At 34.3% G+C, this 14,394-nt stretch overlaps 1 protein-coding gene across 2 annotated transcripts in view; it reads right to left on the reverse strand.

Moving 5' to 3' along the window:
• Positions 1-14,394, reverse strand: part of CNST (consortin, connexin sorting protein) — a 72,987-nt gene that overhangs the window by 14,960 nt on the left and 43,633 nt on the right. For both annotated transcript variants that reach the window (XM_074351716.1, XM_074351715.1), the window contains 4 exons: positions 14,062-14,176; positions 11,618-11,639; positions 11,350-11,446; positions 3,458-4,350 (listed from right to left, as the gene is read on the reverse strand). In XM_074351716.1, the coding sequence (XP_074207817.1) occupies positions 3,458-4,350; positions 11,350-11,446; positions 11,618-11,639; positions 14,062-14,176 (1,127 nt within the window). The remainder of the gene's footprint in view (positions 1-3,457; positions 4,351-11,349; positions 11,447-11,617; positions 11,640-14,061; positions 14,177-14,394) is intronic.

Here is a 14,394-nt window from a genome sequence, read left to right on the forward strand (position 1 = left end):
TCTAGGAACAGCTCAAGAGTTTAAAGAGAAGATAATGCAACCCTTCCAGGTTCTAAAACTAAGCAAGTCAATGATCTGTTAGCATTACTAGGTTCCTGGGTAAAATGAGTTTGGATTCTGACATTAAGAGATAATCATGTCAGTATATTATGGGTACTGAGATAAAATTTCATCTTTTCCCCAAAACCGGGATACTCAAACTCAGCAAACAGGTAACATTTGCAGTCAGACAACTGTTAGACTGAAGGTTTCATACATATAGCATCCTTCTCTGAATTTTTAATCACTGCATATGTAATGTCATGGCACTCACATAGAAGTTACTCATATAATAATTACTCAATGAGGGAATAAATGAGTGAATCTCTCTAACTTGCTGACACTCAACACGTGATAAACTTTTTTCTTAAAAATCTGTAAAATGAGCGTAAATGTTTCTGATGCTTTTTTAAAACAGTGGAGATTATACTTTTCATGATGGTGTGTCATGCTCTTTTTTATATAAGAAAGAACAGCAATGCTTCAGATACCAAGCTATCATCTGACTTAGCAAAATTATTCTGGTTTTGAAAAAGGTTCCCAAACCCAGGAAAGTTTCACTTCTACATGTCTCTATTTTAACAAATTAAATTAGTGTACACATTTTTAGTTCTTGATGGGACTTTATATAAAAATTGTTTCATTTTAAGTGATGAACCTAATTGCTTAAAAAAACACAGTAAATACTTTCACTGTGCTGGTAATGGTTATCGAAGCCAAGTTCCACTGAACCCAGAGCTGAGCAATGCAGAAGTGGCACAAGAAAATGAAAGCAGAGACACAAGAAAAGAAGGGAAAACTGGCAATGAAAGAACATACCATTACATTCTACCATAAACACAGTGGGAGAAAGAGTGACAAGCAGTAAGGAAATCTGTGAAGGGCAGAGTCACTGACAGGAAGAAATGACAGATTTGGGAGAGAAAGACTCAGTAGGATAGCACAGTGATGTGGAGGAAAGCAGGCTCACGAGCCTCAGCGGCTCCTGAGAGTGTAAAAAATATTATTCTTATTGTTGAGTTATTAAGAAATTATGTTCTGTATCCTCTGTTAGCAAAAGTATGGACAAGTGTGGCAGCAGAGAACCCCCAAAACACCAAGAACTTCATTTGATGCCTCACTGTATCCTTAGCACCTGACACATGGAAGATATCCTTCGTACAATTCCATTAAAAGCATGAAATAATGTTTGGATTAAAAAAAAAGTTTGCACTTATAAGCAAACCCCTGAACATTTTACTTAGCCCAAAACTTCATTCTTAAGGTATTAAGAAAATAGTAAGCATTAGTGCTTTTTATTTTTGAAATTTTAAAAACTTCCTGACACAGTTAGGCAGATTTTATTAAAGTATACTTTTCAGAATGGAGAAGAAAGTATTCAGAAACAATCTGTTTCGCATCAGCATAGGAAAGTCAATCAGTTTTGTTAGTCATACGGAACTTTTGGGGTTCTTAAAACAGCATAATTTAACAGACCAAAAGACTTTTAGGAAAGGGAACCATCATGTATAAAAAGTAACTTCACAGGAAAGGCAGCTTTAAAATGTATATACACATAGTTTCAACTGCTAGGTGTCATCTAGAGGAAAAACTGCCATTATGAGCTTGAGAAAGGACTATCCCATTTAATTGTAATATAATGTTAATTTAACAGCACTGCCCCACCATAAATGTTCTTTAGGGTAGGCAGGGAGACTCAAACAGGAGCACTCTGGTCTGTCTCCACAGTTTATACCTAAAAGGTAAAACTAGAGTATACATAAGGTCAGCTTGGTTCAGCTTGAAAAGAAGCAGTCAGATAATGGTAATCTTTCATATTATAGCTAGATGTAAATATGGTTGTGATTTCTGTTTTGATAATTCCCTGTACCAAAGGTCTGATGAAATTAAACAAGAGAAGGAATCACTGGGTACAGTGCTGTACTGTTAGTGCTTTTTAAATTTTTTTAAACTATTTTAAAAATTGTGGTAAAAAAAACATATATATATATAACATATACGTATAACATAACATTGCCATTTTAACCATTTTTAGATGTATAGTTCAGTGGTATTAATTACATTCACAATGCTGTACAACCATCACCAATATCTTTTTCTAAAATTTTCATCACCCCAAACAGAAAACTCTGTACTCCTTAAGCACTACTAAATAATTTTAAGAAAAAATTAAGAAGAAAAGTTATGGTTTATGGAGGATTGACTGTAAAAGGTAATAAAAAGACCTGGTTAAATAGACAAAAGAATGACTATTTTATCTAATCTTGTCAAGAAAAAAATTAAGAAAAATCAGAGTTGATGGAGAATTGACTATAAATGGCAATAAAGGAAGCTAGTAATGTAACAGTTAATTATCTTAGAAAGCTTTCACGGGGTTCCATTTTCATGTGTTCTGTTGTCTATGTTGGCATTGTTACTTTTCCATTTTCTGCTTAATTTTTTCTCAGTGATAATGCAGAATAAAACAATGAATATAAGTTAAATTAAAAGCTTACTTAGAAAAAATATAAGATGAAGAGGAAAAGGAGTTAGCATCCTAATCCTCAGAGAGTCAGCAGAATTAGAGAGTTAAACAGTAACTCCATAAGGCTGGTAACTGGTGGAGTCGGTATTTGAAATAACGTTCAGACTCTTCTTTCCACTACGCCAGGCTGCCTTCCTGAGGGGCTATAGTTCTGGAATGGCTTTTTGTTTCTTTTTCCTTAACTTAAAAAAAATTGAATTAGCAAACAAAGGAGGATGGTCATCTTGATACTCTCCTCTCCCCCCTTTTCTGGTTTTGACAGCTTAATTACTGCTTAGAGAAACTTTAAAACTTTGACTTATTTGTAATATTTGACTTAGTCAAGCAGTAATTATTGTTTGTTCAAACCTAGAGCTTATAAATTAATACTGTAAGAAAGAGAAGGATCACAGCATATAAACTTAATGGCTTAAAAATCCATTCAGTCTCTCCTACTTCTATTGTATTTTAAAATATTTCCTTTATTCTGTTATACTATTTTAAAGAATTAAAAAAATACGGTAATAATAAGAAACAGTGAGAATGTATTTTATCTTCTAGATGTATAAGAAAAATGAGATTTCCTTACAAGCATGTATCTAATCTTGTCTTGTTTGTAATTCCAGGGCTGCCAAATAAAAGTCACAAAAATATAAAAAATGGTATACATAATGCTTACTGTACTGGAGGCATGCAATATAACTTCCTGAGGTATAAACATCACAATTAAAAGTCATTTTATTTAATATATGTAAATAAATAAAACTATTAGTGACTAAAAGTTTACATTAACTAAACTCCCCCCTCATGTTTGAGGCCAGGGAAAATTGACAAAAACAAGGCAATATTTAGCATAAATGTGCTTTCAAATTTCACTTTACTTTTAATTGTATTTATATTAAATCTCAAATTTACCTCTGCAATCTCTATCCTTTTTGCAAGATCATCGAGAGAAAGACAACTTTCATCAGAAGACAGACTCTCCTGTAGACTATAGGATGCTTCTTCAGGAGAAAGATCTTGAAGGAGATCAGAATCTTCCTCTTGATTATCGTCGTATGGGAGAGAATCTTCAGTATCTTTTAAGCATCCTTCTAAAAGGCTGTTTAAATAGTCTTCTGTTTCTTTACTGACTTGGTCGTCCTTATCTCCCTGTTCCTCTGGGGCCATATACACCTCTGGAAGCACTGTATCTAAGTCAGATACTTTATTATTTTCACAAAGTACACTCTCAGAGCCCTCTGAGTCAGTCTGCCCTTGTGGTGATTTTCCATCACCGCCTGTGAGATCAGGTTGCTGCAGCTCATTTAATTCATTGTCCTCAGGCTGGTCTGTGGGCAACGCCTCAGAAGCATCCTGAAGTAGCAATCGGAGTTCCTTTCTTTGAGTCTGTGAATATTTACCCTCAGAAATCAACACAGGAGGTATATTGCCAGAGCCTGGTAAAATCAGTGGCTCTATCACTGACTCGCTGCAAACCTTAGGGTCTTCAGCAATGCTTTCTATTTCGGCCACATCTTGGCAGGCCTCTGTCTGAGCCAGCGGCAAGCGGCTGTCATCCTCATAAGCACTCCCGGAAGAGTGTGGCCCAGACCTGCTCCCGGCTGACTCCAAAGGCTGGGCGTGGAGCTCCAGTGTGGCTTCAGCGCTGCAGAGCGGCTCCTCCGTGTGGTCCTTTGCTGCAGTTACTGGTAAGCTCGGGGGATCTGCCTGTCTGGCCATCTGATTACAGCAGGGACTGCTCTCTCGGGTCTCTTCTTTATGTTGGCTTTCTTTTCCTGATTCCATGCCAAGACAAGTTTCACTCTCTAAAGACAAAGCAAAACAAGCTGTTTTAAGATTCAAAACAGCACTTTGTACACGAAAGAAGAGAAAGGACATATGAGGAATATGTGGGACTTCTCAAATAGAAATTCTACCTGTTGGATCTTTAGGTAGAGGAAATATCCTAAACATTCAGTAATTAATCCTTTACATACAAAAATTAACAGAGATTATTCAAAAACATGTCAAGAATATGAATAAGTAATTAGTCTTCATTATCACTAAAAAAGTCATTTTTCAAAGGTTTAAAAAATACTCTTCTGAACTATATTGGCCACTTATATTTAAATATTTTAAAGTGCAAACAAATTAAGACATGGCATATATTAAATATTTTCACATGATGAACCTTAGTAACATAATTTAAAGTGTAAGAAAAACAATACTGGTTCTAACCTATTAAGACTAAATTAAGGAAGTCTGCTCTGTTCAAATTTGTTTAAGCATAATATCCTTAATAGTAACATTCTAAATTAATATGTTTGAAAATTACTTGTAACTTCTTAAAGGGAGGCAGTAAGATTTAAATATTTTAAATTTAAAATGTTTTTCTTTCACTTTAAAGAATTAAAAACCTTCACAAAATATATACTAAATGCATAAACTGGTAGATAACAGAGAGTCTTGCTCATGATTTAGTTTTTGGTCCATAAGGCATTCCTAACAACTTCCACAGGAGTTTTAACTTTTCCTTTTGTCATATTATTTAATTTATATAAATAATGGGCCAAAGGTTAAAATCAAGGATGAAACATAATTCTACTTGGTTTCTCATTTATGGCACTTTAATAATTACCAGTTGGCAATGGAGGCACATACCAGATCAAAGAAAAGGCAGTAAATGCCATCTTCCTATTTCTGAGAATCAGGGACAAAGGCTGACCACATCAACTCTGGACTGCTGAGTTTATTAGAGTTTGTACTACCCCCGCCCCCCAACACCTTGACTCAAAAATCAGATAGAGGACAAGAAAGGGGCAGGGTATATATAGTTCAGTGGTAGAGCACATGCTTAGACAAGGTCCTGGGTTTAATCCCAAGTACCTCCATTAAAAAAAAAAAAAGAAGATGACAAGGAAAAAGAGGCCAATTTTTGGGAGAGTACAGCATTCCTTCTCTCTTCCCACCCCAAAGAATCACTCAGTTTGAAGACTACACGAAAACACATGGACATTTTACTCCCCATTAGGTTGTCTGCTTCAGACACCAACCTTGCCGGTGTGCCCTTCTGTTAAGATGGAGGTCAGAGCAAAGAGGGCCACAACCAGATGGAAAAGGGACCACACTGTCTTCCAAAAGTTCCCAGTACCCAAAGGATCAGAAGATGGCCCTCAAAACACATCTACAGAATTCAGAGAATAAACAGCATAAACACAGGGCAGAGAGGCCCCCACATCAGAGGAATGGGATGTGCTGTCTCTAGCTAAGGATCAGTTACCTAAAGGACTGTAAATATTTAGGATAGTGACTTTGAAGTAAGCCCCTCCTCAGCTGGTCCTGCTAGAGCCACCACATGTGCCTGTAGTCTGGATTCAGTCATATGCACTAATCTAACTTCAACAGCAAGCGGACCATGCTCCTTGCCCCTGAAGAGAGCTGGTGAACAGAGAAGAGCTTTGAATAAAATGAGATGTAAGTGTTAAGGTAAAGTTTGGAATCGAATGGGACTACATCACAAAGAATCAAAATGAGACTAATAGCTATTAAGTAACTGAAAAGTTAGCAAATCAGCCTGAGATGCCATTATATGAGTAGAAAGTAAGGTGACTGACTACAGTTACTAGGCAAAATACAATTGTTTAAAGTAATGTTTCTAATAAAGCAAGATACCATTTAAGTGACGTGTAATGAAGACTATGCATTGGTACAATGTATTATAAAATACTAGCCTGAAAACAGTTGCTTCATTCCACTATTAGAAACAATACAAATATGAAAAAAAAAATAGTAGTAATTTAAGATACAAAGGGCAAGAGTTCCAAACTAGATCAGGAGAGTGGCTGTAGTTTATGTTTGATGCCACATAAAATCTAAGTTATATTTTTAATACATATTCAGTCTCCAAATCAAATATGACATATGCTATTTTATAATTTGTTGTCTCAAATTATGCTTTGGAGGAAAAGCTAAAATCTGTCTTCACAGGTAATGAAAAATAGTCCTCTGCCTTAACCTCCCCAGTCTGTTCCTGCTCTCTAGGGGCAGCCACTTTTCAATTCTTTTAGCTGTTTCCTCTCATATTTACCATTCCTAGGTAAGACCTATATTGTTATTTATTGACTTTTCAGTTTTAGAGATCACCTACTGACTTGCTACTATGGAAGAAGAGAATTAGTTCTCTCAGTTCTTTCAATTCTTCCCCTCTCCCCTAGTGATGTTTTCTTTCCCTTCCTCCAGCTCCCATTACAATTCAACACAATTCCGGGGCAAATCAATATTGAGGTGTTTAGATTACCAGGGCTTTGTAAATACTACTCACAACTGACCCACACTGTGTACTATGACACCTTTTCCTTTCTCATTTATGCTTTGCTCTCCTTGGTGTTGATAACTGCATTACTCCATTAAAAAAAAACTCTTTACCTATGCATCTTCAAACTCTGACAGATGTACAACTATGGCACATATATCAAAAGAAAATCTATCAGTTTTAAAACATATCCTTCTTAAGTCCCTGACCTGGAGCTCCTCTCCAGGCCTGCTACACAGGTATCGCCCTGGAATTTCCCTTTCCAGTGATCTTAGGAATTCTTTTCAGCTCTGTTTTGGAAACGTTGTTTTCCCTGAACCCCAGGCCTTCCTCTTTGTTTATTCTCTCTTAGTAGAACATTTCCTAAGAAAAGGTACATGGAAGGTAAACATTTTAAGACTGTTCACATCTGAAAGTCTTTATTCCTTCCCTTGACTAAAACTTTGGTTTTCTAGGTTAGAAATCATTTTCTCTCACAATTTTGAAGGCACTGCTGTATTGCGTCCAGCTTCCAGTAGGGCCTCCTGCTTGATAGGGAATATAAAGGTTTAAATGCTCCTTATATATAGTCTTTCAGCCCAACCCTAAACCCATAAATTAAGAGGTACCCTTGGTACTTCCAAATTCCAAACCTTTCCAGGCAGAAATCAACACTCTCCCTGTAGACACTTAGTTTTCAGCTTCCTCTGGTATGTTAAGCCAGTTGCCACTTGTCCATCTGCTTTCCAGCTTCCAAAATTTCCTGGATGTCACATCTGCTGCTGTTTCCCTGCCAGTTCTGCCCCTCTGGCTTTCTGCCTTTAAGGATCCCTTTCTGACATTTTAATAGCGTTCCAAGAAAAGGTGGAGGTAAATGTTTGATCCATTACGTTTAAACAAAAATATTTTCTGAATTTTCTACAAGTATGTACCATAGTATAAAGCTTATTGTCAATGTTCCTGTTAATATTAACATGAATTTCTGTTAACTGGCTCTCCTGAACCCAAAGCTCTAATGAGGTAAGTTTATTAATCCTTATTGCATTGACTTAAGAAAAAAAGAAAAAAAAAACTATTCTGATGAAATAAAAATGGAAATAACAGCTGAGAGCATCAAGATACTTAATAAATACCAAATTAATGAGGTAGTTCTAAAATGAGAAGTTAGACTTAACCGCAGTTCCAACACATGCTCTGCAAATGCATATGCCCTTGAGTTACTCTCTCATCACCCATTCCCCGATCAATTCTCTTCAGGGGAAAATTTCCCATGTAATTCATGATACGAGACTAAAGCATTCATAAGTTAATGTATTTTTTATGCCTCTGAGTATCTCACTAATCATCATTAGGTACAAACATTTGAGTGGTATCAGGTTTGAAAAAGAAATCTGCACTATAAAAATTTATACTTAAATTTTGAAAAATACTTAAACTACATTTGAAACAGTGTTACGTGAAATACTGTTAATAAATCAGTACAGCTTCTATAGAGGTTAATTTAAAACTAAAAATGTACACACCCAGTCATCAGCGAAAGGCAAGTTAAAACCACAGTGACATTCATATCCACTAAAATGACTAAAATAAAAAAGACTGACAACATTAAATGTCAGCAAGGATGTAGAGCGAACGGAATTCTCATATATTGCTGATGACGTATAAAATGGTGTAACTGCATTGGAAAACTGACAATTTCTTATAAAGTTAAACATTTACCTTCCCTATGACTCAGTGATTCTTTACTCAAGAGAAATGAAAATATGTATCTACAAAAAAACTTCCTAGCTGTTTTATTCAGGATAGCCCCAACTTGGAAACAACCCAAATGTCTATCAGCAGGCATACTGATAAGCAAATTGTGGTATAGTCAAAAAGTGGAATACTACTCAGCAATAAAAAGGAATGGACTCATGATATATACTATATGGATGACTCTCAGAAAACCCACTGATGATAACAAAAGCACTGGGTTGCCTGGGACCAGAGGTGGGAGAGACTGAGTGTAAGATGACTGGGAGGAAGATTTTGGAGTGATGAATATGCTCCATATCTTGACTGAGATTAATAGTTACATGGAGGTATACAGTTGTCAAAACTCATCAAATATACACTTAAATTGGGTACATTTTACTGCATGGAAATTGTACTTTCATGATATACAGTTGTGAAGTTGATGAAAAATGGGAAGAACATTATAAATATAAAACTCAGGATAACGGCTACCTCAGGGGTGGAATGAAAGCAGATGATGGGATAGAGAGGAGCACAAAGGTGGTTGTAACAGAACTGACAATAATTCAGTCCTTAATTGGGTATAAGGTTCACAGGTCTTCATTTTTAAAAATCATTTGTTATAATGTATGCATGTAACATATTATTTTTACATGTAAAACATTACTTAATAAAAATTAATTAAAACATAAATTAATAAAAATGCATGGGCTTCAGGGTCAGAAAACTACAGTTTAGCTTTGAGTTCTAACTAGTTCTGTTCCTGAATATGTCACTTCCCTTCCTTGAGTTTCTTAAAATGATTTAGCCTACTTTATTGGGTAAGAGAAACAGATGAATAATATACATAAAACATATTTTGAAAATAGAAAATACTATGTAAATTACTTGAAGACTTTAATAATGGCAGACTAATTAGAAAAGCAGTGATAAATAACACATGGACAACGTTAATGGAGTATCAGTAGTAGGAGTAGCATAACATGAGGGAAGTGGTGGAGACTAATGACGGCAGTGAGCACATACTGAGTTCTTACCTTGTGCCGAGTACTGTTCTAAACTTTAATGAAATTACTAATTTAATACTCGTAAGAATTCTATGAGGTAAGAACTATCAGTGTCCACCTTTTGGAGCTGAGGAAAAGAAGGGACAGAGAAGTTAGGCAACTTGCCTAAGGTCACACAACTTAAAGTAGTAGAGCCGGGATTTAAACCAGACAAGTATGGTTCCAGAAACAATGTCTTTAACCGCTACACACCCAAAAAAGCAATTTACACATTAGGAGCTTAAGACCAAGAAATGTAGAGAGAAAGAAAAGAGAAAATCTACACTGTAGAACATGTACAACACTAGAACTATATATTTAATATAAATCATTTAAAGTAGTATTTCCATATTTTCCCACTTTCTTACATTTCTGAGAGATTTGACATTTTTCCTCAAAAGATATTATTTTATCAGATTTAGCAAGATTTCTTTTTCCAGAATTTAGTCCACACCCGCCCCTTAAAATGGTTATTAGTGAAATGTCTGCATTGTGAAGTCATTGACAATCCATACAACTTACTTGGGAGAAGTATGTGCTGCAATTCAATAAGAAACCAGAGACAGACCCAGGTTCTAGTTCTAAATCAAAGCACCAAGCAAGTGGCCTAAACTGGTATCTCAGTTTCCCTATCTGTGCCATGTATCTCTCGCAGCAGAGGCCAAGCTAGAAGTAGTGCCAAGCTAGTTGTGTCAGACTCAACAATCAGCTCGTGAAAGCATTCTTTCCAATGTGCACATCACAGAGACATATCCACGCCCAAACTACGTGACTATCTGGTGATTTTTTTCCCTCTTTTAAGATTTTTATGAGGTTCATTGCACTCTGATTTCCAGTATAAAAATAACGGGAAAAAAGAGGCAGGAAAAACAGAATGTATAATAGGATTAACCTAAAGCAACTCAAATTTGCCTCATACAAGGAAATAAAGTAAGATTAGGGAGTGGGTAGGAGGCCTGTGGAGAAACAAAGACTGTAAAGAAAAAAAGCAAAGTGAAATTGAAGGCATCTTATCTCTTCAGACAATTCAGTCAAAACACCTGATGCCGCCTGTTTACTACCAGGGCTCTCAGGCCCAGGAACATAAACCCAGGAATATCAGTTAGTACTAAAATCACACACAACGACAGATAAACACCCTTAAACATATTTATTGAACTTTATTTTCTAATGTTTTTATAATGAACATACATTACTACGACAAGAAAAAAGGTTTCTAAAAATCTTTAACTTCTGACATAAGACACAAAGTGATATATCATAAATGCCTTAGAAATGTATATATACAAATTAAAGTATACTATATGTTAATTAACAAAAAAGAAAGAAAATAAATTACTATAGATAAATTATTAAGATACAGAGTTTATCTTGATAATAACTAGATTTTCAGAACAAATTTCTGGTAAAGTCTTTACAATAATTGTTGGTTTTTAAACAGAAAAAGATGCTGAATACACTAAAACCAATTTCTATTTCAGAGCTTATTTGTACAATCTTGTCATATTCTGTTAGATATGTATAACCACCATCTACTGAAAACATGAAATAATTTTGTTTTTATAAAAATTTAGGTTATATAATTTCTACTACTAGATATCTAAAAAGAGTTACACAATGCAAAAAACTCTTACTTTGCTATTTTTGCTAGGAGAGGTATATGCAAAAAAATTCCTTCACAGCAATTCAGATGTTAACACTTGTTAAATATTGTTAAGAGGCAGGCATTCTTATATCCCTCTTTAAAAACATACCCGGCTCTTTGGCTGTAGCTCCTCTTTCCTTTGGCTCTTCAGACACTATTAACTGTGTAAAGCATTTCCTTCCCAGGGACTTTTGTACAGCTGCTACCTAAAAAGTTTTTTAAAAAGAAAAAAAAAAAAAAACTTTGGGGGAAATTGTTGCATTAAATTCAAAAGCTGAAAATAATCTGAAGAGGTTTCTGTTTTCTAAAATAGTCCATACAACAAACATGACACAACATTTTTCCTATAAATATTTTCCAAGAAAACAACCTCTTACCTTATGTTTGGATAAAAGGGGACTGTAGGAAAAGAGAGAAAAAAAGAATTAAAAAAAATTACAGCAGCAATATGCTTCAAAGCAAATGTCACTGAAATGACTGTTTAAAAAAAAATACAGCTTCTCTGGATTCTAATATTAGCACAGAACATTTCCACTGCTGAAACATTACCACTAGTTCACATAGTTCAAAGTGCAGCTATATCATGTGTTAATCTCCTGAGATGGCCAATAACTACTGAAAACCCTCAAAGAAGTTACAAATGCTGAGATCCAGGAAAAAAAAGTTAACCTTTGCTAAAAATGTATTTAAAGAGCATTTTACATTTGTATTTTTAAATTTTCAGTTTATGTCATTATACTCTAAAAATAGGTTATGGTGGAAGATAATTTTATTGGCATTATCCATAGAAATAGATAACAAAAAAAGAAATTTTAAATATTATATTTTATGGAATACCCAAGATAAAAGAATGCATATATTCACCAAAAAGCATACACAAAAATGTTCACAGCCATTTTATTCGTAATATTCAAAATCCATAAACAATTCAAATGTCTATTAACAATATAATGGGTAAATAAATTGCTACAGAGTTATATAATGAAACCACATGGGACTAAAACAGAGCAAATTACCATACATGTAACAACATGTAACACAAACATAAATATGGGCAAAAGAAGCTGGATACAAAAATCGACATTCTATGTGATTCAATTTTGTATGAAATTACAGAAAGGCAAATACATTCTTAAAGAACTCACACAGTAGTTCCTTTGGGGGCTGGGTACTGATTTTGTACACAAATGAGGGAGCTTTCTGAGGGGCTGGACTGTTCCGTATCTTGGTCAGAGTGGTAGTTACATACACATACATGTACATGTAAAAATTCATCAAACTTGTGTACTTATTTAATGTATAACTCAAAATGTTTTTATATTAAATACATATAATTTCAGAAGTATAATTTGGGGGAATTATCAAACTTAAAGCATAAAAATTTTTGGTATTGTTTACTATACTATCCACTGTTCTTTAGCCAGAAATTCTCTACTGGTATGAAGCAAAGCAACTGAAGACCAGTTTTCAAATTACATGTTGGCAAGCTGCCTTTTATTTAAAAAGAGAAAAAAAGGAAAGTAAAGAAAAAGGCATGCTCATATTATGTCAATAAATATTTGTTTTTAAATAATTAAAACATTTGTAACACATTAAAAAATTATTAGTTCCATGGGAAGGGCAGAAAAAAATGTCTATATTGAACACTTTGACAGAAAATAATCCCCTTTACCTATTATAAAAAATTACATTAAACTCTACAAAGTTGAAAGTTAATCTTTTAACACGCTAAGAAATTAGGTTTTAATGCAGAATCCCTAAAAATACTGTTTCAAAGGTTCAAACTGACTAACACAAAACTGTCACCACTAGGGCTGAATGAGCATCACTTCTGAATTTAGAATCATTCTTCAAAGGCTGGTCTCCAGAATAACCAGATCCAAAAGCAACTGTCTATCTGCTGCATGAACTAAGCAACTACTACTTGGGTCTGATTCATTATTAACAAATAGTTTTTAGTTTACCCTTTGAGATTCTGAAGGAAAAGGAGAAAAACTTATCAACAGAACAAAGTCCTTCAGCCTCTACTTATGCTGTATATCCCAGAAATCTGCACCAGTTTAATCACTACCATGTCCCCTCATCCTCAGAATTCTGAGTCTTCAAAGAATGAATTAAAAAGATAAATATTTAAGTGCTTTATTTTTACTGTATTTAGTTTTAAAAATCCAACTCTTTGATAAAAATCAAGCATTTTAAAATTATCTGATAAATGTAGTGTTCCTTCTACAGTATTTTGGTTTAAAAACCACAGTGCATTTGCTTTGAAGTATTAGACTACTCTTAAAAACATATTTTACTACAATATACAAACACTAACAAACATACACTGAAAAACAATTATAATAAAAAACACTAACACAAATTTTCCATCTGATTCACCTAATCTCTTAACCAAAAAGTTATCAAAATTAGAAGTTATATTTAAAAATTTCTAATTAGAATGTGCTTTGAATTCATGTAAAGTATGTCTTCTGTTAATAAGAAATGGAGATAAAAGCTGAGAAAGGAACCTAATTATTTTATCAGTTTCAATTTCTCCAGTTGAAACTTTTAACAAAATAGATAAAGAAATGAATCTTGTGTTTCAAATATTCAATGCTACAATGCTTCTTCAACATTCTATTCCCACTCATTGTAAATGAATACTGGTGTACTTACTCTTTTTTTAAATTTTTATTTATGTATTTATTTTGGAGGGAGGGGAGGTAATTCAATTTGTTTACTTTTAGAGGAGGTACTGGGGATTGAACCCATGACCTTGTGCATGCTAAGCATGTGCTCTACCACTTGAGCTACATTCTCCCACTGATGTACTTACTCTTGATGTGTTGTACAAAACTTAGCAAGCCGTTCAAAATCTTCACCATTAAATCCTTTGTCTGAATTCCTCAAAGATGTAACTGTATGTGGTTGTACAGTTTTCCATTTTGTTTCTAAATTTAAAATATTTTTCAGTTACTGGCTATTACAAAACATATTTAGGAGAGAAAAAAATAGTTAACTGGTACCATTGACTAAAATCATGCAAATGTATCTCTCAACCCCAAGGTTAACACAGTTAGAAATAGCTAAGTGATTACTTTTCAGTATAAGTAAATATTATCCCAGAGACTGTATGAGCCAGTAGGGCACACAAAGGGATCAGAAGCAA

Source organism: Camelus bactrianus, chromosome 23 (genome assembly GCF_048773025.1).
Source record: "Camelus bactrianus isolate YW-2024 breed Bactrian camel chromosome 23, ASM4877302v1, whole genome shotgun sequence".
NCBI classification, from domain to species: Eukaryota; Metazoa; Chordata; class Mammalia; order Artiodactyla; family Camelidae; genus Camelus; species Camelus bactrianus.